The sequence below is a fragment of the Aethalodelphis obliquidens genome, unplaced genomic scaffold, assembly GCF_003676395.1.
Source record: "Aethalodelphis obliquidens isolate GAN/ISIS:26980383/991018 unplaced genomic scaffold, ASM367639v1 scaffold22, whole genome shotgun sequence".
Classification (NCBI taxonomy): Eukaryota; Metazoa; Chordata; class Mammalia; order Artiodactyla; family Delphinidae; genus Aethalodelphis; species Aethalodelphis obliquidens.
Window position 1 is genome coordinate 3,520,268 of NW_020837966.1, and position 26,448 is coordinate 3,546,715.

General features: G+C 42.2%; 1 protein-coding gene across 1 annotated transcript in view; it reads left to right on the top strand.

Moving 5' to 3' along the window:
* The window catches only part of CACNA2D3 (calcium voltage-gated channel auxiliary subunit alpha2delta 3), an 899,902-nt gene that overhangs the window by 329,448 nt on the left and 544,006 nt on the right, over positions 1-26,448 (top strand). Inside the window, exon 6 of the mRNA XM_027121113.1 lies at positions 24,142-24,273. Coding sequence (XP_026976914.1) covers positions 24,142-24,273 — 132 coding nt within the window. The remainder of the gene's footprint in view (positions 1-24,141; positions 24,274-26,448) is intronic.

Here is a 26,448-nt window from a genome sequence, read left to right on the forward strand (position 1 = left end):
TTGTCTCAGCACAGTTTGTTTCAAAAAGACTATTTTTTCGGCTATTGAATGGTCATGGTATCCTTGTGAAAAATCATTTCACCGTAGACACACAGGTTTATTTCTGGACTCTCAATTCTATTCCATTGATCTATATGTCTCTCTTTATGCTAGTCTTGATTACTGTTGCTTTGTAGTAAGTTTTGAAATTGGCAAATGTGAGTCCTCCAACTTTGTCCTTTTTCAAGATTGTTTTGGCTATTCTGGGTTTCTTGCAGTTCAAAATGAACTTCAGAATCAGCCTATCAATTTCTACAAAGAAGTCAGCTGAGATTTTTATAGAAAACTGTTGATTGCCATGGAACGTATTGCAATTTTGACAATATTAAGTCTTCTAGTCCGTGAGCATGAGATATTTTCCCATTTATTTGGATCTTTAATTTCTTTCAATGAATTTTTGTAGTTTTCACGGTATAGGTTTTGCATTTCTTTGTTAAATTTATTCCAAAGTATTTATTATTTTTGATGCTATTGTAAATGAAATTATTTTCCTAATTCATTTTTGGGTTGCTTATTGCAGGTATATAGAAATACAGTTGATTTTTATATACTGATCTCATATTCTGCAGTATTGCTGAAGTTGTTTCTTAGTTCTAATAGTTTTTTTTTCTTTTTTAGTGGATTTTTAAGGATTTTCTGTGTACAAGCTCACGTCATCAACGAGATAATTTTACTTTGATCTTTACAGTCTGGATTCTCTCTCTCTCTCTCTCTCTCTCTCTCTCTCACTCTCTCTCTCTCTGTCTCTCCCCCTTTCTCTCTTATCACCCTGGCTAGAACCTTTACTACAATGTTGAATAAAAGTGGTGAAAGCAGACATTCTTGTCTTGTTCCTGATTTTAAGGGAAAGCATCCAGTATTTCACCATTAGATATGATATTAGCTATAGGTTTTTTGTAGAAGGCCTTTATTAAGTTGAGAAAGTTCTCTTCTATTCTTATTTATTTAGTGTTTGTTTTTTTTTTTTTTTTAAATCATGGGAACTCCTTCCTTCCCTTCCTCACCTCCTCACAAAAATAGTCCAGACCAGGCTTCCTGTGTCTTCAAAGTAAAATAGGAAAGTTGAACACAATTAATATAATATTAACATTTTAGAAGCATTTACTTACTATGTGTCAGGCAAAGTGTTTTAAATATACATCCCCTTTAGTCTTTACAGCAACCCTATGAAGATCAGCTCTGTTTTTATACCCATTTTATATGTGAAGAATCTGGAGAAGGTGTGGAGAAAAGGGAACTGTAATACACTGTTGGTAGGAATGTAAATTGATACAGCCATTATGGAAACTAGTATGGAGGTTCCTTAAAAAACTAAAAGTAGAGCTACCGTATGATCCAGCAATCCCACTTCTGGAAAAAATGAAAACTCTAATTCAAAAAGATACGTGCTCCCCCAGTGTTCATAGCAACACTATTCACAATAGCCAAGACATGGAAACAACCCAAGTACCCATCAACAGACAATTGGCTTAAGATGTATATGTATATACACAATGGGATATTACTCAGCCATGAGAAGGAATGAAATATTGCCATTTGTAGCAACATGGATGGCCCTAGAAAATATTATATTTAGTGCATTGTCAGAGAAAGACAAATGTTATATGATATCACTTTTATGTGGAATCTGAAAATAATACAAATGAATCTATATACAAAACAGAAACAAACTCACAGACACAGAAAACAAACTTATGGCTACCAAGGGGAGAAGGTGGGAGGGAGGGACAAATTAGGAGTATAGGATTCAGAGATACAAACTACTATACATAAAATAGATAAGCAACAGAGATTTACTGTACAGCACAGGGAATCATATTCAATATCTTGTAATAACCTATAATGGAATATAATCTGAAAAATAAACTCTGAATCACAAAATAAAAAATGAAGGTCAGCAACATTGAAAAACTTGCCCAGTGTCATACAACCCCTTGATATGCTCAAGCTATGCAATATTGCCTGAATGTGAAATTCTTTGTGGGAAATGGACACCTGGAAGATTGTGCTGTGTTGTCTGGCCTGCGAAAAGAATACATGTGTCCTTTTGTGGTCCATTCCCCAGACACGTACTCTAGCACTGCCTAGATGCGCCCAGGTAGGTTTAACCAGCCAGAGAATACTTTGCTCCTGTGTGTAATCCTGAGGGGATAGATCCCCTTTTGCTTTATATAACACAGAATTCAGTATACCAGAATTAAAGCCCTTTAAAGGCCTATAGAACAGAGGCTGGCAGCTGCAGTGTTTTCAAGATGTTTGCTCTGCCTTGTGTTCTGGTCGAGGATGGATTATCAAAAGCTGTGGGAACAGGTGACATGCTCTAGTAGTTGGTCTGATTCTGATTCCTGCATTCTGTACCTTCCAGAAGAGGATTTTTACATACCTACTTGTGGTAGATTATCATCTCTGCATACCCGTTGGGGATAAACTTGGACTGGGAGTTCCAGTGCTTCAGAATTACAGGTGTACTTGGCCTGACTGCCTCTTGGATGAAGTTGATAGGGGTGTGTGATAGAAGGGTATTCAAAGCTCCCTTTAAGTGGCAAATTGAAAAATCCTACTTAATAAAAAAAATGGAGGTGGTTCATCACATTTCAATCTCATTTTGAGCTGCTTCTATATCCTCAGAAGACTTTTTTTCCCCTGTGCAAGCAAAACTTTTGATTACTGTGGGCATTTATCAACTTTGAGTGAATAAGCTTGTCTCTGAGCATGGCAGTGAGAGCCAGCCTCTGGAAATGTCATTTAGAGGAGGACAGCATTGCTTGCTGTTCCACAGAGCTCAAGAGAAGCAAAGTTAAGTACATTTCTGTGAAGTCGAAAGTGGGAATGTCAGAAGTCATCATTCAAATGCAGGCAGAATGGTTGGCTAGTCACTGAGAAGCTTGAATTGCTGGGGTGGGACCCTGTCCAAGAGGACTTTGAGGCAAAGGAGGTAATATTAGAAATTTTCAACATTGGCAAATGTAGGAAAGGGAATTTTGGTCCACTTGTTTGATTGTCTCTGTCACTTTTCCTGTTCAAAACTTAAAATCCTTCCACAGGTGATCAGAGTGCATGGAACTAGCAGACCCTGAGCTGCCTCCTTTGTCAGTCCGTCCTCAGGCTGTCAGTGCCTTTTCTCTCTGATGTGCCCATTCTGCCTTTCTGACCTCATTTTCTACCCATGCCATTGTGTTCCCCCCAGTGCAGGGTGGCCTTGTTCTGTCACTTGTGTGAAGATACCCATTTTCTCCTCATAGTCTCTGCAGATTGCCCTCCCCCTCCTGGCAGCTCCCCCATGCTTTCTCCTGTCTGTCTACATCCCATATACTTTCAAAGCCACCTAGCCTCCTGTCGGGCTCAGCCGTGTTCCTGCAAGCCTCCCGTATCCTGATGACCTTGTCCTCAGAGCACTTGCATGGCTTGTTGGTGGAATCATGCAATCCAGGGCTTACTTACTTTTTTTTTCTAATTTTTAAAAATTGTGGTAAATAAAAGCATAACATGAAGTATATTATCTGAACTGTTTTAAGTGTACAGCTCAGTGGTTAAATATATTCATGTTTTTGTGCAACCCTATCACCACTATCCACCTTCAAAATGCTTTTCATCTTGTAAAACTGAAACTCTCTACCCATGAAACAATAACTCCTCATCTCTCTTCCTCCAAGACTGGCAACCACCTTTTAAAAAAATTTTCTAAGGTTTTGACTACACCAAGTACCTCATCTAGGTGGAATTGTACAGTATTTGTCTTTTAGTGATGGACTATTTCACTTAGCATAATGTTCTCAGGGTTCATCCATGTTGTAGCATAATTCATGATTTCCTTCCTTTTTAAGGCTGAATAATATTCTACTGTATTTATAGACCACATTTGCATCATTCTGATGGTGCTGGTTCCTAGCCAGGTCATGTCATGGGCTGATGCTATGTTTTCTGTTGAGCTCAGTGTCATGACCACGAAAAGGAGATGCTACGTAAGTATGAGCGGACGTATGAGGCTCAGAACATCGTAGTTCTAAGTTACTTAGAAAAGAAGGACCATGGCGTATGTTGCTTGTGCTCAAGTGGTTTGGAAAGGAAAATCATGTGTGTGTGTGTGTGTTGTATCTCTCTAGGGAAAGTGTGCAAATGTTAAAGCAAATGGGATAAAGCGTTAGCAGTGGGAGAATCTAGAAGGGAATACAGGTATTCTTCATGCTATTTTTATTCCTGCAACTTTTCTGTAGGCTTGAGAATGTTTCCAAATAAATGGACTGTGTCCTGAGCTGGTAAACTGGCCCGAGTCAACCTTCATATCAGGCCTCACTGCCCAGCTAACAGTAGAAGCTTCAAGGTGGACAGGTTACCTGTCAGGATGTTGAGTAATGTCTGGTGTAACCAGAAACTCCGCTGATCAATTTGTCATTGTCATATCTGAACTTATTCTTGACTGGAGAGCAGATGAAGTGGTCACCAGGCAGAATGGCCAAAGCAAAGGGGACTAAACAGTTATTTGTTGGAAAATTAGAAGTTTCAACTTACAGAGACTCTCTTGGAGATTTCATTGCTGAGAGCTATTTACACATGAGTATTTATGGTTGTACTTTATGTATTCCATCTAAAAATGTGGGCTTTCCACTGAATTACCATAGAGCAGAAAAAAAATTATTAAAAACATCCAGTTTTCCAAATCTACTCTAATCCTATAGTACACAACTAATAAAGACTTGCCCAGCTGATGCTGGCATGTTGCGTGCACTAACTGCAGTGCTGAACGTGGTGGGGTTGGGGAGCCGATGGGAGAGATGGGCAGTTCGCAGTGTTACAGATGATGACCCTTAGCCTTCAGACTTCGTGTGAGTTGCTTTATTTTCTTCTCTGCCCTTTTCTGTACTTTCTGGATTTTCTAGAGTGAACAGTTTTTAAAAATCATGTGGATGTGTTTGGGAAAATTATCTGGTTAGGCCAGGCCACTTTCCATTTGTGTGTGAGATATGCAGCGAGTGAGCAGGACAATCTCAAGGACACTTTGGACTCACCCCACCATAGATCATCCAAGCTGCCCTGATTGAAACTCCTTCAGAAACCAGCCATGCCAGCAGACTGGTAATGAATGAGTGTGTTGTCCACAGGTAGCCGGATGTCCTGATGTCACTTTCGTTTCCATGGCTCACTTTGCTGCTGCTTTGTGAGCCAGCTTAGGGTAGATGGCCAGTGTATAGGCTGACCCTTGGCCAGCACAGAACGCCACACGTGTGGGAGGGGAGACCCTGGGAGGGAACCGGAGGAGATTAGGACCCTGAGCATTTCTGGAAAGGACCTTTCCCTGTCTCTTTCTCTCATTTGCTTTTTTCTTACTCTGGTAGAATACTGAAGCCTTTTCTGTGATTGTTATTATTAATATTACAAGAGCAGCTGCCATGCATTGAGTGTTCACAGGTGCCCTGCATCGTGTTAACTCTGGGGAAGCACATAAGCTCACTCATCTGTGAAATGGGGTGTTACTACCACACCTCAGTGAAAGAGTTTCTAGGCATTCATAGCTGTTCCCTCTAGGGAAGACTGGTTTTATTCTAACACACTTAGCCAGTGTTCTGAGGAATTGGCTGTCATTCTGCACTGTTTTGTTTTCATTCCCCTTGGCCATCATACAAAGATGCACAGGATTCTCAGGGTCCTCAATCTGGTTCTGTTCAAGGCACACCCATGTGTGTACGAGATCCCAGTCCCACCTCTCTTAAAGCTGGCCCTTTATTTGTGCCATGGGACCTGAAGGGCCCACGTTCTGCCTGTATGACTTTTTAAATTTTGAACTTTCGGAAATGTGACCCCAATAATTAACTTACTCTATTTTTGGATTGGTTTGTGTCAATAAAACGTGGTCTAGAAGACGCACCTAGTGGCTCTGCTACTAACAGTGCGAACTTGGGATTATTACTCAGCAACTTAAGCTCAGTTTCCCCATCTGTAAAATGTGAATTACACTAGCACCCACCCTAGAGCTGTTTTGAGGATCATATCTCTTACTATAAGTAGATGTCTTAGAGGAGTTCCTGCTACATCCTGAGTGCTCACTACTGCTGACTTTGTTCATGGCCCACTATCTTTTAAAGGTGTCGCTTTGGGCATATTACTTAAGGTCTCTAGTGCCTCAGCCTCCTCATTTGTAAATGGGCACAGAGGACCTATATCACAGAGGATTAAGTGACCCAAAGCATGAAAAGTGCTTATTCGGCAAGTGGAAAGAGCATATATGTGGCCAGTGTCATTATTTTTAGGGAGATGTGTTTTTAAAATTAAATTCATCTTTCTCTTTTCCTGTGTTAATTCCTTTTCAAATAAAGCCTAGTGAACAGTTTATGGTGCATTTTCTAGGGCCATCAATATTGCTTATATTATGTTGTAGTGTGTGTGTGTGTGTGTGTGTGTGTGTGTATGTGAGTGCATGTGGAATGGTTTCTTTTGCTACTTGGGTATTTGTGTGGTTTGCACCCTGTTTCCATCTCAAAACTGGCATCTCTTTGCTTTCCTTTTCTTTGCCTTCCCTGACCAAAGATGTCTCAATCCAAGTTAACTTCCACACGGACACAGATGTAGGATGGTGCTTACATGGGTTAAGCGTGTGTGCATGCTTTGGATATTTACTTCTCTTTCCAAAGTTTTGAAATTGGTAAACTCGAGGCTGGAGCAGGCAGCTCACAGAGTGTGAGCGTGAGGGGTCTCCTCCTTTTGTTTAAGTAAATTGTGAAGAAAGAAATACATTAAACTGTGAGACCGATGAGATGAGATGAGATGTGTTAGCGAACATTCTCAGAGTCCACCAGTTTGTGACCGGGCATCTCAGGACCAGGCATGACAACCTGCCAGGAGCCAGCTCTGCTGCTGGGCTGGAAGAGATGAACTCCCATCAATGCAACTCAGAAGGAGAAAAAGAGGTGAGCCTGGAAACCCTCTGGGTATCAGTGAAATTACCACTGACTCAATTTGCAGTCATCTTGGAAAGGACAAGCTGCTGTCTCTCCCCTGGTGAATTTCTGCAGAGCACAAATTCTGCAAGTGAACCTCATCTCTGTCCCTAATCAAGTGGTGGCTGGGCTATTGAACATGGTGATTGTCCCAATTGTCCTTTTCACTTGGCTTGTGAGGCAGAGCTGGAGTCTTGGCAGTTCTTGGAAATAATGACCTCATACAAGAACATCCAATTTAGTAGCAGCTTCAGGCTCCCGGTGCCTTCATAAGCAGAAGTGTTTGCATTTCTCCCCTAGTCAACAGATTGTTTACGGGTACATTTTCACCTAGAGTAACAAACAGTAGTGAACTGTGAAGCTGCTGCTGAGTTTTATCTATAATTGAAATACCAAAGGTAAGACTAAATATAATTTGCTGTTATCTCCCCTAAGATACCAAGGGTGTTTTGAGTTTGTTCAATGCTATTTTAAGAAATTAAATGATCCTGGCAGTTCCCTGGTTGCCTTGTGGTTAGGATTCTGGGCTTTCACTGCTGTGACCCGGGTTCAGTCCCTGGTCAAGGTACTGAGATCCTGCAAGCTGTGTGGTGCATCTCCCCCCGCCAAAAAAAAAAAAAAAGAAAAAGAAGTTAAATGATCCTTTTCACCTATTCATGCTGTCTCATAAAAAGATGAAAAATTATCTAACAGGACTCCTAACCTAGTCATTGTCCAAAAACATACATTTTAAAACAACTGAATTGAAGAACATTTTTAGTGGGTTGAATGATGTTCCCCTCAAAAATTCATGTCCATTTGGAACCTCAGACTATGACTTCATTTGGAAATAGGGTCTTTGCAGATATTATCAGTTAAGGATCTGCAGATGAGATTGTACTGGATTTTGGGGTGGGCCCTAAATCCAATGACCAGTATCCTTAAGAAGAGAGGAAGGCACACAGAGACAAACATAGAGGAGGGCCATGTAAATATCGAGGTAGAGACTGGAGTTATGCTTAGACAAGCCAGGGAATGCCAGGGATTGCCAACAACCACCAGAAGGTAAAAGAGAGGCATGGGGCAATTTCTCCCTTGGAGCCTCCAAAAGAAACCAGCCTTGCTGACACTTTGATTTTAGACTTCTGGCCCCCAGAAGTGTGAGAGAAGAGATTTCTGTTGTGTTAAGCCACCCAGTTGGAGGAGTTTGTTATGGCAGCCCAACACACCAGCTAGGGTTCCTCTGAGTCCCAGTAGACAGTTTCATATAGGACTGCAGGGGGAGGTGAAGGCATCCAGGTCATGAAAAACAGAGGAAGGCTGAGGAACTGTCCTGATTTAGAGGAGACTAAAGAGACAGGACAACTGTTGTAACGTGTGGTTCTGGATCAGATCTGGGCCTGTGGATGAAATTTGAATAAGATTTGTAGATTAGGTACTAGTGTTGTATGAGGTGTGGTTTTGATTATTGGACTGTGGTTAAGTAAGAGATTAACATTTGGGGAAGCTGGGTGAAGGGTATATGGGATTCTTTTTGTTTATTTATTTATTTTTTTAACAATTTTTGCAAATGTTTTGAAGTCTGAAAGTATTTCATAATGAAAATTTGAAACAGAGATACTGTTTGTTTATAGGAGAAAGATGAGAGAGAAAGGTTTGGGGGGATCATTTGTGCATGCCAAGAACGGCAAGCTGGTGAACTGGCTAATGTGTATACATTTCTGTAGTGAAAACACAAGCTTTGTTTCTCTGTCCACCAACACTTTTCTCCTTACACTTGTGAGGAACTTATATTCATTTATTTTAAACCAAATCCCTCCAGATACTCTGAGTACTGAAAATGTCACTCATGAAAACAGACTCCTTTACTTCTCCCCATTTTCAACGGAATGCCGTATTGCTGTTACAGATGAGGGTGATGTATATGTCTTGGGAAATTGATAAATGGAACAAAAAGGAAGGGTTTAAGTTGTGAAGGAGTGCATACTGCACAATTCCATTTTATACAAACAAAATGTATGGAGAAGGGAATAGATGGCTTTAACATCAGGATGTAAACAGTGGTTACCAACAGGGTTAGGGTGGTTTTAATTTTCTCCCTGATCATTTGATTTTTTCAAATATTGAGGAAATTTTTGTTAATTATGAGAAGTTATTTTGTAAGGGAAAGAATAAGACTATTTTTAGAGGATGATTTCCACTCTCTCCCCCCAGAAGAGAGCTCTATGTTTGGTCTAAGATAAAAAGCCCCAAGTGGAATCTTCTTGCAGAATTCATTTATTATTCCACTCTCTCACCATGTAGGACCAAGGCTTGAGCTATGTTAACTGTTCTCAAAGGTGGCCAGCGTGACAGCAGAGCCTGTTTTGGTGGTCTAGTCAGAGTCTGAAATATCCAGCTGAGGAATAGTCCTTGGCTCAAGACGTCAAGATTTTTTTTTTTTGAAACACTGTCTGCATTTTGTTTATCAAAAGGTCTTTCGTATGTTTCGCTTTGGCACAATTAAGTAGATTTTAGAATTTGCAGTTGTGGGTCCATAATATATTCATCCCAAGACGCCTTTGTGCATCTGTTATGTATTTTCATATTGTTTTTGCTAATAGTTTTGGAGAGATTTTAAGCATTTGAACCTTTTTTCCCCCTTGCTTTAAAGACAATGGCTGGAGAAAGTTAAGGACTCAGAAAGTTATTAATTTTTTTGTACCTCTAAGTGCACTGTAGTCCACTACTTTTAAGATGAAAGGGCCCGTTTTTTTCTTGTCCTTCTTCTCTTTCCTTTTCTTCTTATATAGACTGTGTTACTCAGAAGGATTGGATTGACCCTCTGCTATGAATTTGTAGTGATCCCATATGCTAATTAACTATGTCTTATCCTAATTCAGTTGTAAGAGAAAAGATCTCCAAATATACATGGTAAATACGTAATATGTTTTAGAGAACAAATATTGAACAACTTTAAATTAAATTAAATATTTGTTTTAAGTAACATGTTTTCTCTCTCTCTCTTGTTTTTTTTGGTGGTAGGCAGGCCTCTCACTGTCATGGCCTCTCTTGTTGCGGAGCACAGGCTCCGGACGCGCAGGCTCAGTGGCCATGGCTCACGGGCCCAGCCACTCTGTGGCATGTGGGATCTTCCCGGACCGGGGCACGAACCCGTGTCCCCTGCATCGGCAGGCGGACTCTCAACCACTGCGCCACCAGGGAAGCCCAACATGTTTTCTCTTAAACAATTCTACCTATGATGATGAACAGTAGTTCTGAAACAAACTTTATTATCCTCTCTTCACATCTTTTCTTGTTCTTGCTGTGGAGTCCACGCATATCCTGACCACACAGTGACCAAGCTAGCCTTTTTTTATCTTGACCTTGTAAACTTTGACTTGGCATCATGGATGGTCCTTGCTTTCGGACATTCCATGAGTAACATAGCTTTCAGTTCTGACACACACACTTTTTTATATTCTAATCATGTAAATGCTATTGAAATAGCAGCAACTTTAAATTTACATGCCCTTTAATTCACATACAAAATAGAACCAAGCTATTTAAAAATAATCAAACAGACCAAGGGGTGAAATCATGGCAGATTAAATAAGAAAGCTGAATTTGATAGTATCTGCATAGATGGCTTGTCTTCTTTCTAGTTAACTGCTAAAATAAAATTAGTCATCAAATGTGTTAGGACTCCAAAATGTTACTGGAGTTTTGATTTACTTCTGGTCGTTTAAAATATGTTTGAAACTGTTTAATCAAACTGATTAAATAAACCACCATCACTATTAAAAGTTTTAGCATCTTTATTGCTAGAAGACCTTTCTGAATAAATGTTTCCACAAATAAGAAAATAATAAAGTTTGGACTACTAAAATTTTTAAGAAAAGATTTGTCAAGCCTTGACTTAAAAGCATGCTCGTATTAAAACTATTCCAGCTAAAATCTCTAAGTAGCTCTGTCCTTGAAAGTTTTTGGAGATCAGCTTCCATTTCTGAAGGCCCGTCCTTGTCATACATCATTTTCGTAGCAGCTGGCTTCTCGCTTGGTGAAGTTCCTGTTAAATATGTATGGCCTTGTTGGTTTTATTTTAGTAGCAATACATTTTTTTTCTTTTTCATTGTTATGTGTAGCATGTAATCCTCTGAACTTGCAGCATTATTTCCCACAAAGCACTTCTTTCTCTCTTCTTTGAATTTTTTGCTTTGCATCCCAAGAGATCTATCTTTTGCATTAAACTTTCCTTGATAAACTTTCTTCTATCTGCCATGCACTTTTAGAACACTGAACAGACTTCTTGTACACCGGTGTGGTATGGAAATGCTTCACTTGGAAAATGATCCTGCCAGATTTAAATTATTTAGCAGAATTAGTGCTTGGTGAAATCCTGAGTCACATGGGTTTTGTGGCCTCTGAGATGACTCTTTGGGTGTTTGTGACCGTATTGGAAACTTGGAGGAGATGTTTCTGGTTTGGCACCCTCTCTTTCCTCTTCCCGTCAGTGCCACTCTGAATTTCTTTCAGAAACCCATCTTTCATGGCTGCTGGGCTTGAAATCAGACCCAAGACTTAGCATGTTTAAGCCAATCAGTCAGCATGCCTCATTCCACTCTTGTTTTGGTTAGGTCAGGGATGGGTGTACAATGCTCAAAGTCAATAAAAGTAAGGAGACATCTGAAGATCTCATATTCTACCTGTGAGTGTGGTGCGAAAAAGTTTGATGACTGTAAGTGCTGCAGTAATTCTGTGGCCCCATAAGGGGAAACGTTGGAGATGCTGGGGCAAGGGCTGTAGGGTGAAAGGCCGGGATGTGTGAGAGGAAAGGTCTGAGGATGGAGCCAGCTCAGTTGGATACAGAATAGAAAGACAGAAACCACAGCCTTGGTGAAACCATTGGCAGTCTCTGGACCAACCTACCCTTGAAGCCGTCTCTACCCCTAATCTTTTTAGTTCTATGGGCCAGTATTTTTAAAGGGATTTTAATTTGGCTATTCGGTTCCTTAAATTGGAAAGATTCCCAGCTTGAAGAAGTAGAGGGTGTACTGACATAATTACAGTAGCAAGAGTCTTAAGTAGCATCCAGTTGAGTAATTTAGTGGATTAATTAATGTTTTCCATTTCTTCTCCCATCAATAAAACACTTTGGCCGATGTCTGGAGCATGCTGAATGTCCATAGCTAGCCAACTGCCCCCAGTACTCAAAAGGCCATGGCCTTGCATACAATGATTGGCTAAGTGTTAAAAGAAGGTGTTAAGTATTATTATAAAAATGATTCCTTGCTCTAATTCTTTTTGGTTATACACATCGTGATCACATCAGAGATCTCTCTCTCTCTCTCTCTCTCTCTCTCTCTCACACACACACACACACACACACACACACACAGTCATTCGGTTCCATTCCCTGTGGAATGGGGTGAGTTATAAATGGAGTGTCCGTCCATTCTGTTCTGCCAACAATATACCTACTTACACTGATTATCTCTATGTATTAATAAAAATACCCCCCCAAAAGTGATCCAGTTTGGATAATAAATTATATGCTCATCTAGTTACAAATCATGGAATAGAATTAAACCTATACCTTTGATTTTTCACGAGCTTATGTGACAAGAGGAGGGGACCATCAAATACCCATCCTTGCCACTCAGGATCTAGTGTGCATTAGCCGCTGAAGGTCCATAAACTCAATCATTGGGTCTCAATTAATTGGGCCCAACTGCTGTTGTTCAATAGGCCAAAAAAGCAGTTGATATAAGCATTTGTGGGGTGAATGAGGTCTGGTGGAAAGATGGCTGGAACATCCTTGTTAATAATTCTTGGCCAACATTATTGGAAGCTGGTATTATTTCTAGTGGATATCATGCTTTTTGGGAGCAGTTTGAACTTCCCGTGGTACAGTTGGGCTGGGAGTGGGGAGAGCTTACGACCAGAGGATCTTCGCATGAAAATGAGCATCAAGAGCAAATTCCTGTAATGTTCTAGCCATGTGAGCCCAGCCCCCTGGTGCCATATCCATCAAAACACCTTGGCATGAAATTGGCTTCCTCTCCAGAGCTCCGTGAGGGCATGGCTCTTCCCCGCAGCTTATTTGCAGAGAACATTGTCTGCTTCTTCGAGCATCTTTCTGCCCTTTCTCAGGCCTACTTCTGACTCCTGTTTACACGTTTCTAGCGGTGTCAAGCTAGAAATGCCCTTGGTTATGTGACCACAACTATATTTTCTTATTCTTGGGGCTGCATGCCGGCAGGAGTTTGTCAGTTTCAGAGCTGGAAGACATAGAGGATATATCATTTATATTTTATTAAAGAAAAACCACAGTTTTCTTTATACAAGGCATGTGTTCACATTTCACCTGCCATCCTACACCCTGGTGTAGATGCTGTTAAGGTTGAGATGTGAGTTACTTAGGCAGGAAACTGGGAAGAGGTAATGAGCACGGCAGCTTTGAGCCACTGGAGCTACATTTCCCCAGCCCCAGTCATTCATGGGCCACACTCATGTCTTCATCTGTTTCTGCCCAATGCCTGTTTGATTAATTGATGCTTTTCTTTAAACTGACTCACTCTTTATTTTCACCTAAATAAATTTAGCCTCATTCTGAGCAATAATCTGCGTACCCATGGGTTTGATGTGTTGCTTAAAATTACTCTAACATAATGAAGTACACAAAGGCTAAAGTCTTTAAAAGTTCCTTTGTGTTCTACCTGAAAGCACTTACCTAGGATGGCATGTGCGGTGTGTGTGTGTGTTTGTGTGTGTGTGTGTGTGTTTTGAGAAGGGAGTGAGGGCAGGGCATATGCCCCTTTCCATCCATGGTTCAAGAAATAAGAGATTATAATTTTATTATTCTATTTCAGTGGCTACTTGTAGCTCAGATATCTGGCAGCAGCATTCCGAATTTGGAAAAGGGTAGTTCTCTTCTGGGAATTTAAAAGTAAATTAAGGCATAAAAGACCTATTACTAGATCTGGTCATTCTGATCCCCAAACCCAGGCCATTCGCTAGACAATTGCCTTTCCTTACCCCACTGCACCCACTTACAAAGACCAAGGCTTCCAGCATCTCAAAGGATGACGAGATCCTGGTACAAAGAGGAGAACGTGTCTACACCTCCATCACCATGACCATACCCATCCTGCCACCACTGAGTGGCCTGTTAAATTGATGACAGTGTAGATGTGGGCAGGACTTGCAACTGAAACGCAGATCAGAGGAGTTCTGTGGTCCTCCTCAAGGCTCAGCTCAGATCTTCCTTCTGCTGTGCCTCTTCTTCCAGCTAGGTCATATTTCCTTCTTCCTCACTCAGAACTCACCTTTCATCCATATCCACCCCATCTTTCCTACCCACAAGCCAATTTTTCAGGCTGGTACCCTGTGACATCTCTTAAAAGCAGTGCAGAATACTAATTCCCTTCCATGCCCCAACCCAGGCCTCTCTCAGAAGCCAGACTCAAGGCTGCATGTCGTCTCTCCATATAAATCTCAGAGCAAATGCAGGAGAGTCAGCTCTCAGCCTTTGGGTGTTAAAAACAAACAGCGGGGGGCTTCCCTGGTGGCGCAGTGGTTGAGAGTCCTCCGGCTGATGCAGGGGACATGGGTTTGTGCTCCGGTTGGGGAAGATCCCACATGCCGCGGAGCGGCTGGGCCCGTGAGCCATGGCTGCTAAGCCTGCGTGTCCGGAGCTTGTGCTCCGCAGCGGGAGAGGCCTCAACAGTGAGAGGCCTGCGTACCGCAAAAAAAAAAAAAAAAAAAAAAAAAACCAAACAAACAGCGAAGTTACACTTAGCTCTGTTTCCCTTTTGAATGTCCACAATCCACTTATCTCCCTGTCTGTGGTTTCTGGGCCCGCTGCATGGTGATATGCTACCCTGTTTCCTCTGCAGCCCTCTGCTCCCTCGGCCTCCGATTCAGCTCCTTCCTTTGTCCAGCCGCAGTTCTGTGTCTTCATACCGGCAATATCCCTGACAGCTCCTTAATTGCTACACGCGTTTGTACAGTTCCCTAGCAATTATATTTCAGACCCTGTCAGGGTACCTGCTAGCCTTGGGGCTGTGTTTATATTAAATATCAATAAAAAGCTGATAGCATCAGTGCAGATGGCAGGCTCACAAAATCATATTTTGGTGGGAGCCACAAGATGGAAGGGAGGAATGCTTAAATTCCTTTCTCTCTTCTAAAAGTTTGGAATGAGAGGAGACTTTCTGAGTGAATATCAGGAATGGGTTCTTACCAAATAATGACAGCTATAGGTTCTGTACTCTAGCTGGGAGTTATCTTTTTGTGTGTGTGACTTGTCATAGCATCAGTTTTCTCCAGAATTGTTTCTTTGTGCGCTTCCCCCACGCCCCCCACCATGGAACACAGGACAAGCCTTCAAATACCCTAGGTAATTTTAAATGCTTATTGACTGAATGGGTACGTTTATTTGGCTTTACTTTGAGTGGGGTGTGTGTGTGTGTGTGTTTAGGACAGAGGCCCGGGACTAAGGGTCTCCGAGCCCCACCCCACCCTCTCCCCGTACCCCCTGCATCGCCACTTCTGAGGGACACTTTCACTTTAGGCGAAAGGACAGCCTGGCCCATCTCAGGCTGTGTAGCTTTTCCCCAACAGGACCTCGGTTCTCCCACCCTTCAGAAATAGTATGCGCCTTCCCAGGAGCTGTGAGTTTGACGGTGAATGAGGCATGTAGGGCAGTTGGCACCGTGTGAGCCCATAGCAGTGCCCAGAAAAAGTCTTGCTAAAGGTTTCCAACACCCAAATGTGTGGTCAAGGATTTTTTTTCTTATGGTTCCCACTCTTTCATGTTGCTTATGAATAACTTCTATCAATTAGGGACACACTGCAAGAACAGCTGGCTGGGATGTACATTCTGAGGACTGTTGCAACAGAAAAATTGGTGTTTGCAAATCTGTGACAATCCAACTGTTGGAGGACAAACTCTTGCCTGTTTCCATCAGTAGATTTTCCCATTTGTGTGCCATCTAAGAAGCATGCCAGCTCCCCTTGGGTGAACTCCCCTAGGATGCAGTACTCTGAAGCACTGTCCTCCAGGCTTCCTGCTGTCGAGGACGCCCTGCTTGGATGCTGGGACGATGCAGAAGAGAACTTCTACCTCTGGAATAAATGCCTGCCTTCAGAGTGCAAAACTTGTTTGGTGAGATTGTCCTCTCTACACCAGTGGCTCCTCTCACTCTGCCACCCTAGTGCAGGCACCATCCTGTCCCCCTGGAAGGTCAGTAGGAGCCTCTAAACAGTCCCTCCACCCCCACTCTCCTGCCTCTGCTTGGTTGCTCTCCAAATGGCAGGAGTGTGTACCTGCCCTCTCTTCAAACCCTCCAGGGGCCTCCATTGCTCCTGAGATTGCCAGCAGACTGCAGCCCAGGGTCTTCAAGATCCTGCTAAGTTCTCATCCTTGATCCCTCCCACCCAAGCTTTTTGTCCTCTGAATTCCAGGTATTTAAACTTGCAGTTGGCAATGCCAGGACCACTCTGCAGCTGCACCTCCGGCCCCACTTTTAATTCCTATTCATTCCTCAAATTCCAGCTTGATCAATAATGTGTTAGGAAGACCTTGCTTAAGAACATGTTCCCCAACATCGTGTTTTGCCCCTTCTGATACTAATCATAACTTAATTAATTTGATAGTTATTGGGTTTTCTGCCTTCCCCAATGGACTATACATGCCTTTGAGTTAAAGGCTTTGCCTGGTTTTCCCCATTGCTTTGTCACCAAATCCTAACACAGTGCCTGGCACACAGTAGTCATTCAGCAGGTATTTTCTGAATGAATGAATAAATGCATACTACATCGGGTACAGGGGCTAAATGCTTTGGAGAATGTTAGAAAATATGACATGATTTACACCCTTTAAATGGGTTGTACAATGGCAGTAGGAACAGCTACTATGAATGAAACAAGAAAAGAAAAGCCTCAATAAGATTATACAGGGTGGGGATGTGGGTGTAAGTTGGGAATTGGAGGAGAAGCAAATTTGAAAATGGATCCTGGGCCAGACCAGATCGTCTTAGAGCACTGGGCAGTGAGATGTAGTCTCTGAGTGATGGGTTAGCAGAAACTACTGAAACTCCTGGGTCAGGGTGTATGATCTTGCCTTGGAATTCAGCACAGATTTGCAATCAGGATGCCAGGTTCCAGAGAGCCGCAGCAAGGGTCTTGCAAGGCTGGTGTTATTCTAGTACTTTTTGGTGGGAAAGGGGTGGCTGTGCTCACCCCATCTCTGAACCTGTCCAAGGTGAGTTTTATTCCCTTTCTAACCAGAGCAAAACCTCAGGGAGGAAGTAGGCTTTGATTCTTCAGCTCTTTGTTAGAGACCTCAAGGGAGACTCAGTTAATGGGACAAGATCACATATCAAATGAGGTGTTTTAAATTAGTGATACCAGCTTAACTACAGTTTATCAGATGCCACTTTAGAATCCAAAGCCCTATGAGATATGCTTATCTTCACTCTAGAGTGTCTTATCCAAGATTTTATGCCTTGTAAATGTCCCCTCTGCAAGCAGCCCCCAAATCCAGATGCTGATGGTGATGAAAGAGCTTCACTGTGGCTCTGCAGCAGAGACCCCAAGGGGGATGCATTAGGGGACCCTTGCAGATGGGCTCTACCTTATCTTTATCCACCACGTCCTCTTCAACTCACACACATGCCTGGAGCATTAAGTGTGAAGATGCTGTCAGGGTCCCCAAGAAAGCTTGATCCCAGCCCCCTCCTCCAGACCACCCACTTCATTTATTTGTTGACAGCTGGGGGCAGACAGCCTGCTCTGAGCCACATGTTACCTTGACTGCACCTCCCATGCCACCTTTTTCCCCCCACCCCTTACTATCTGGTGAGTAGTAGAGTTTGAGGCCTCCATTCCAGTCTTCTTCCAACTAATAGCTTGGACACAACATGCAATTTAGCTAATCTCTACCTTGGGCAGGTGATGTACTGGGGCAATGGACTTCAGTGCTCTGAGGATCAGTTTCCTCATCTGTAAAATGGGGCTAGGAAGAGTAGTTTGTAACTGTCCTGCATAGTCCGTGGCACATTATAAATGTGCCAGAAATGGCAATCTCTGCTGCTATCAGTATCATTATTATTTTGATTTCTATCACATAATTTTCTTTTTCTTAGTATCTCTGACAAAGACTTGGGAATGGTTTATTCCAGGGGGATAAGGAATGACAAGGAGGAAGAAATGCAAGTTTCTCCACAAAAATTTAAATATGTTAAGGGAGGAGGACTATTTAAAGTTGATATACTTAAGGCAAAAAATCCGAACAAACAAGTTCCATCATTGACGTGAAATCCCACTGGGGAATGAGCTCCTGAAGTCTAGCACATCGAGGCAATGGGCTGAGAGTCTAAGGTACCCTCTAGTTTTTGCCAAACTAGTAGCTGTGTTCCCCACTCACTTTTCTTCCTAGCTCCATCCAGAGTGGTTCAGCACTGGGCCATGAGTATTCCTCATCCCTCTCTTCCCAGGACTGCCAGAAAATGCCTCCAGATTTGGGAAAAGCAAGCTGCATTTAATATCTAGCACATCACTAAGTTTAGAGGAAGGGTAAATGTTTTGCTAATAAATCTATTTTATAATTCAACACACATTAAGGGCTATTTTCCAATACATATTAAGTGCTTGATAATTAGCATCAAAAGTATTCATTATTTAATCTATGATCTATTTAGAATGAACGAGAGAGACGTCATTTGCTTGCTGAAATGGGAGACATCAAACCTCTCCAGCCATTCTCCTCTTGAATCTCGTCCAGCATGCGGGGCTGAGGAAAACTGCGTGGACTCAGTGCCCCCAGTAATCCCTGTGCTGGTGTAATTTTATATCCAGGAGACACACACCTTCAAAGACCTTTAGGAAAGCCCAAGATCCTTCCTCCAGCTTGTTCAAGGCAGGAAATAAATGCCTTCTTTACAAGGGCCATACTTCAAAACCCAGTTGAACATGAATTCAGTCCCTTCCCTTCAAACAATTGCTTTTGGGTAACAGTAGTTTGTAATTCAATATTAGCCTATAATTGTTCATGTATGCTCAGATCCTCTAGAAATGGACCCGTATTTTGTGCTGGAAAATGGCAAGTTTAAATTAATACAGTGCTGCTAATTCACTGGAGAATAAATGATATTGAGAAAAAAGATGAAGGGAGTATCAGGTAACTTTGAGGTCTGGAGAGGAACCTCAAATACTAAGGCATCCATAAAGATCCTGATTGTTTGAAGGGTGTGTCCTGGAAAAAGGAAGTAGGCTATGCTGGCTATAGGTTTCAGAAGAAAAGAAATTTGATTTTTGAACCATGAATAAAAGCATGATGGGCCTTGGCACTGGTGGAGCACAGATTACGTCTGTTAGAAAATGTATACTTGGCAGGAAACTTTGCTGATCTGCTAAAATCCTCACCATGGCCTGCCCACCTCTCCAGCCCCATCCTGTAACTCTCTCCTTTGCTCACAAGGCTCTAGTAATACTTGTGGCTTTGTTGTTTTGTTCCCTAAGACATGGGTTTCTTCCCAGCTCCAGACTTCAGAACTTGCTGTTCTCTTTGCCTAGAAAGCTTTTGCTGGCCAAGGGGGTTTTGAGCTGATGCCTTCTTTGCATTCAGGGCTCTCCTCAAAGAGGTCATTTTTGACCGCCCAATTTGAGTAACTCCACTTTCCCCAACTAATCACACAGGGTAACTCTCAAGCCTACCATCCCTTTTACTTGTCTTCATCACACCCATTTCTATTTGGAATTCTCATTTCTTTTCCCTTGTCTCCCCTCGTCAGACTGAAATGTCAGCTTCATGATCTATCTGGTTCAGTGCTGAATGCCTGAGATAGTAGGTGCTCAATAAATATTAATCAGATGAACAAATGGAAGAATCATCGAGAGTGCCTGACCCTGATAATTTGAGGAAGGGAGGAAGACACATAGGTAGAGCCTTACCTGGATGTTCCTACGACAGCTGGACTGCCCTGGGTGGGGAGTTGGGGACTCACCATAGAGCTGCAACTGGTGATGTACCCTCCTGGTGGAGCCCTCCTGCTGCTGGGCACCTATGTGCCTTGTACCACCAGCTTTTGAGGGAGGGCTGCTCTCATTTGCCTTCCACAGATGGAGACATTGGGACACAGGGAAGTTAAGTCACAAGTCCAAAGCCATTAGCTAACAAGCGTAGAGTGAGGTCTCAAACCTGGGATTCCAGCTCCAGAGCCCAAGTTCCAGACTGGTGACTGCAATGTTGGGGTGCTGCCCAGAGGCACGCTGCAGAGAACAGGGAGGAAAGTTGGGAGTCTTCTTGGAACCTTATTTATTTGCTAAGACACGAAGCAAATAATGGCCAGTATGTATGGAGTGTTTTGTATGTGCCAGTTGCTGTGCTAAGTGTTCTACATACATTAATTTGCTTGAGGCTCATCGTCTCAGATAGGTCACAGGAGGATGGAACTCGGGACTGAAATGCGATGGTTACTCATTCACAGAAATAGAACTAAAAGGAAATGTGTGTGCATGTGTGTAAGGGGGAGTGTGCAGAGAGAACGTTAGCCGTCTGCAACATCAGGTGACCCCTATGTAGCAAAGTGCAAGCTTCAGAGGAAAGCACAGATGAGAGCAGTTATTGGATGGAAATAAAAAAGGAAGCTACAAATGTGATTTTTTGATGGATTGTATGATGTATTATAAAAACAGAGCAGGGATGTGTGAGTGCTTTTCAGATACAAATTGCAAATTGATCAGAAAGGTGGTATGGGACTCTTACTCTCTAAACTTCTGCTAGTAGTCTGTTTTACTAAAAGCTGAACGTCTGATAAATTTTTGACTGGCGTTGGAGGTAATTTAATCTCTCAGAAGGTAGAGGAAACAGGAGGAAGAATTGCTATTCCTGGACTTGATATTGACCAATATGAATCATAAGTTGATGCAGAATGGACAGGAACATTGGGAAAATGACCATGTTATGTGGAGTTCACTTTATTGAGCAGAGAGGCTGGGCATTGACACAACACTAAACATTAAGGGAAATGATTTTAGTCCAGTTTGTTGCACTACAGGTAGGACCCATTGAAAGAGGTCAGGAAGAATTGTAAGCTCATAAAATTACAATGCAGACGTGAAAATCTGAATTGTTCCCATAAAGAAGAAAAGGGAGAAGGCCTTTAAACATCCTTCACTAGGAAAAAGGCCTGCATCTATTAAACTCAGATTTTAAAAACAGTACATTAACAACCATAGAATATGGGTATATTGTATAGGATAATTAAGAGAGTATGAGTACATGTAATGGGTTGAATAGTGGCCTCTAAAGGATATGTCCAAGTCCTAACCTCCAGTACATCCTTCAAATGTGACCTTATTTAGAATTCGAGTCTTTGCAGATGTAATTAAGCTAAAGATTTTGAGATGAGCTCATGTTGAATTTAGGGTGGACCCCAAATCCAGTGACTGGTTTTCTTAAAGAAAAAAGAGAGGGAGACTTGACACAGAGACCCACAGAGGCCAAGTGAAGATGGAGGCAGAAATCGGAATGATGTGTTTATAAGGCAAGAAACGTCAAGGGTTGCTGGCGACCACGGGAAGCCAGGAGAGAGGCATGGAACAGATTCTCCCTCAGAGCCTCCAGAAGGAACCAATCTTGCTAACACCTTGATTTTGAACTTTTGGCCTCTAGAATACATTTCTGTTATTTTAAGCCCCCACCCCCACCCCAATTTGTGGTAATTTCTTACAGCAGCCACGTGAAGCTAATACAGTCCGTTAAACCCCTTAGATTATTTTAACTAGACCATATTTTTTAGTGATTCTACTTCCCTTATTCATCATACCCTGGGAAAACCAAAGCCTTCTGTTCTTAAAGAGACATAATTTCAGAGCAAGATGTGGTATCCAAATGAAGTGGATGAAATGATCCTCAGGCACTACAGTTCTTTTTCAATTTCTGAAGGTGCTCACAGTTCGCAGAGGGAGGAACAATCTTAGGTTAGTAGGGCCATCTGGAGATACTACCCCCAGAGAAATCATGCTCAAGAAAAAAGAATTGTCTAACTGGAAACTGGTGAACCCCTTAACATGTTGAGACAGGGAGCCTGTGAAATGGAATTTTCGCTTCTAATTGTGGAAGGTTTTTATAATTGAAGTTATTGATGGAAGAGGCAAGAACCGTGGATTTTTCACTGTCATTATTGTATTTGCACCTTCTTGGATTAATTTAAGTGGCTTTCGTAGCAAGAAGTGAGTCACAGTAATTATTGTAAAGCCTGGACAGGAACAATAAAGAACTCCATTTTCCAGGATGGTGAGGATAGTCTTAACTCAAAATTACTTTACAGGACAGAGTTGACTTGATCATTTTCACTCTCCCAGTCTATGATGTGGTTTATTATAGTTTACAAGAGTTAGAGCATTTGCCCTTGAGATGAGAGTGAGAATCCCGCTTGCCTGTTGAATCCGTGTAAGTGGTCTGAAAGAATGAGACAGGCTGGAGGTAAGACAGTAAGACAAGGCGCCATGTCTGTCCACTGGGTCAGGCGTCATATCGCGGCTCTGTCTCATCCTCCACATCTTGTGGGCAGCCAGCTGGCAAAGGGCAGGCAGCTGAGGAGGAGGAGTGGCTAGCACAGTGCCAACAGTGAGTTTCCTTGCAGTGTACCTAATTTACATAAGCATTTCTAGAGTTACTTTTTTCGTTGGCTTGCTGTGCAACTTATGGGCTAGACTGAGGGAATCTGTCCCCATACCCGCTGTCTGTGTAGTATGGAGGGATCTTTGGAATGAGGACGCCACAGTGGGGTTACTGTGATTCACAGTTCCACAGGGAATTCTGGTGAGGGTGCTGGACTCCAGGGGATTGGACTAAGCTCCCTTGATGACTTTGTGAATGCCTATGGCCATTAGTGCCTTTCTGCCAATGTGTTTTACCTTCCAAACAGGCCAAATTATTGGGTATTATTATCCCCATTTTACAAATAAGGAAATCACAGATAAGAGGCTTTGCCATTTGCTAGTTGGGTGTTTTAGGAAAGAACCTGACCTCCTGGTTCTCCGTTTCCACTTGTATAGCATGGAGAACAACAGTGGACCTGCTGTGGAGGGCTGTGGTGGGGGTGACAGGAGTGAAGATGAGCACAGTGCCTGCCTTGCAGGAAGGACTCAACAAAGGTTTCTCCTCCTCCTCCTCTTCCTAACTATTAACATGCTCATCCTATTGTCATCCTTACCCTCATCATACTGGGACTGGACAATTATCTATACTCTTGCAACAAAATTTTGCTGAGTGTTGCATTATTTTGAAACAGGATCTTCCAAGGTTAAAAAAAAGTGGACAGTTAAAGAGTATCCTCAGTGATCCACCATGCTTTGATCAGTATGCAAGAAGTATATATTTTCTGTCTTTGTCTTCACTCTTAATTCTCATCTGTGGATAAAAGACAAGGGGTTATCTTTGGGCTCCCAAGGGTGAGGAAAAGACATTTGCTCATGGGATGACAGGGCAGAAGAGTAGATAGTTGTCTGGAATTGGAGAACAGCCTTTTATTCATCAGTCCATCCATCCATCCATTCATCCATTCATCTCTTTATCCATCCATACATTTTTGGAGTTTCTGCCACGTGCTGGTCAAAGGTGTGCAGCAGGAGATCAAAGCAAGATTGTTCCTGCCCTTATGGAGCTCATAATCTGCTGAACAAAAGAGGTAGAGAGATTTAGTTATGTAATTCCAATTTACTTATTTATTTATTTTTAAAGCAGACTTTTAAGTTAGAGGTGGAGAGAATTGGAACAGGGCTGCGTTGGCTGAGGTGACTGCAGTGACAGAAAACACATTTTTCCTGTTTTCAATGCTGAGTTCTGACTCAGGAGCCGAAAAGTGGAACAGAATGCTAAGAAAGTCTCTCTTTGCTTTCTCTGAACTATTTGCTCAGCCAGATTGAAAGTAACCCAAAAAGGGATGTGCCTTTCAAGTAAGGAGTCATCAGTAGAGTCTCCTGGGTGGCTTAGAGGGCTCAGGCAGGATGGGGAAACTCTAATGTACATAAAGCTGGAATTCCCAGGAGCTAAACATTTCGGGAGCTATAACTTTCTTCACAGCTTCCTGCAGGATGGGCCCCATGGTGATATCTGCCAGCTACGTGGGATGCCAGCTGGGGTTCTGTTTCACTTTGGTTTGTAACATTCCTCTTCTCTCTCCCCGCCTTTTTTCCCCAGATCCAGCAATTGTCAATGGGGTTTATTGGTCCGAGTCCCTAAACAAAGTTTTTGTAGATAACTTTGATCGTGACCCGAGTCTCATATGGCAGTACTTTGGAAGTGCAAAGGGCTTTTTTAGGCAGTATCCAGGTGAGTATCCCTGCATTGAGAATTATGATTCAAGTTACTGATCCTGTGATATTTTCCTTTAGGGTTAAGGGTTAACAATTTTTTCCCTTCCCTTAGAAGAAAATGAAAGATTAAGTTCAAATCTATTAAATCTCTTGTGAGGGTACAGGACAGGAATGCAGTGTGGCATCTGCATACGTGTGCACACCCACATTTGGATCTACGTGTGGTTTCAGCATCTTCCTCAATAGAGTTATTCATAGAGCTGCCACCTAAAGTGAGGTATTGGAGTGTGAAACGTATCATATTTCATCTTTCTGGACAAGAGATTGCTTTTATTACTATTACTACTATTACTATTATTGTTGTTATTATTACCAGGGAAAGGAGTAATCCATAATGGGCTGAGTTAAATTCTGACTGAAAAATGTAAGAAATGGAAACATTTGAGCTTAGGTTTCCCTACTCTAAAGCTGACTGCTCCTGAAAGGAGAGGTTGAAATGGCCAAAGCACTACTGACGTCAGTGCCACCAAGAGCACCCTCAAATGAATATGTTTGTCAGAGTTTGTCCATCGTGACTTTGGAACAAGTGTTCCTTCTAGGGTCTTCCCAGGCCTCTGCTTTGCAACAGGAATTTAATTCTGGCTTGGTTTGAATTGTAATTAAAAAAGGAAGTTTTAATTTTGCTTACAAGTTGTGAAAACAGGACTCGAGGCTGCAATTGTGCCAACATCACAGCTGTAGAAATTAACAAGCTCAACCTAAAAGAAGGAAAAAAACGCCCTGCATAATCTTGGAGCAATTAAGTGGAGTCTTTTATGTTTTCATTAAGTAAGCCTAGGCACCTGATGTCTTCCCACTTTGAGGCACAGAGACTGCCAGCCTCTGCCTTCAGGAGTTGTTTGCCCTGCACTTAGCATCTGTCCCCTGAGACTTGCCTGCCGAGTGCCTGCTTTGCCAGATTTTTCAACATTTCCCGAGAGCTGTGTTCAGCAGGGCATGCATGGTTCCTCCTGGAGCTCACAGAAATTTAAACAATAAGCATTCTATTAAAGATAACATTATAATAAACAGTGGTCTGTTAAAGTTCTAGTGTCACCAAATTGCAGTCTGCTTTGATACACTCAACGGAGAGTAAATTTAATGCAGATGTTGTGAAAATAGAGCATGGTGGGGGGCTGATCCATCAGGGAAGCCACAAGGACATCTTACCACGTGGCATTTGGATGAAGGTGGAGCAAATAAGAAGAAACCACAGATCATCTGTTGTCTCCACCAGCAGGAAGTCTTCAAACTAAATTGAAAGTTTCAAATTTAAAATCTGATAATAGAGATGTATTAGTCATCTCGGGCTGCCGTAACAAAACACCACAGACTCGGTGGTTTAAACAACAGACATTTATTTCTCATTGTTCTAGAGGCTGGGAAGACCAAGATCAAGGTGCTGGCAGATATGGTTCTTGGTGAGACCCCTCTTTCTGGCTTGCAGACGGCTGCCTGCTTCCTGTGTCCTCACATGGGAGAGAGAGGAAGCTCTGGTGTTTCTTACTCTTCCTGGAAGGGCACTAATCCCATCATGGGGGTTCTACTCTCATGACCTCATCTAAACCTAATTGCCTCGCAAAGAAAATTACCTCTCAATACCAGAACGTAGGGTTCTTCAACCTATGAATGTTGGTGGGACACAAACATTCAGTCCATAACAAAAGAAAATTCTCATAAAGGGTTTCTCTAATTGGAGAGATTAATTTATGTACAAGATTTTTATCAGTCAGAATCAGAACGGTTGACTCAGAAATGCTTACAGTTCTTTTCTGATATTGGTGGCAGAATTTTGACTTTGTAAAATTTCTGCATATTTTCTTTGTGAATAAAGACATAGGTCACAGTCCTCCAAAGGGCTTCACTGCCCTGATACGTGTCAGTGCTCACTCAGTGCTTGGTTCTGAACAGAGTACACCTCTTGTTTCTTGGACATAAAATGATTGTTAGATGAGGGATCCATGGGCTTTTTTTGCTAGGATTTTTTTTTTTTCTTTTTAGGATGCTTCTTTTCATGTTCAGAGTGGTACAATAGTATGAATCAGTGCTAAGTGTAAATGTCGTAAGCAGAAGGGAAGTTCCTTCATTCTTACATAAGTGTGTCCTGAGTTCTTGCTTTGTTCCAAGCCCTGTGTGGGGCCCTGAGGATAAA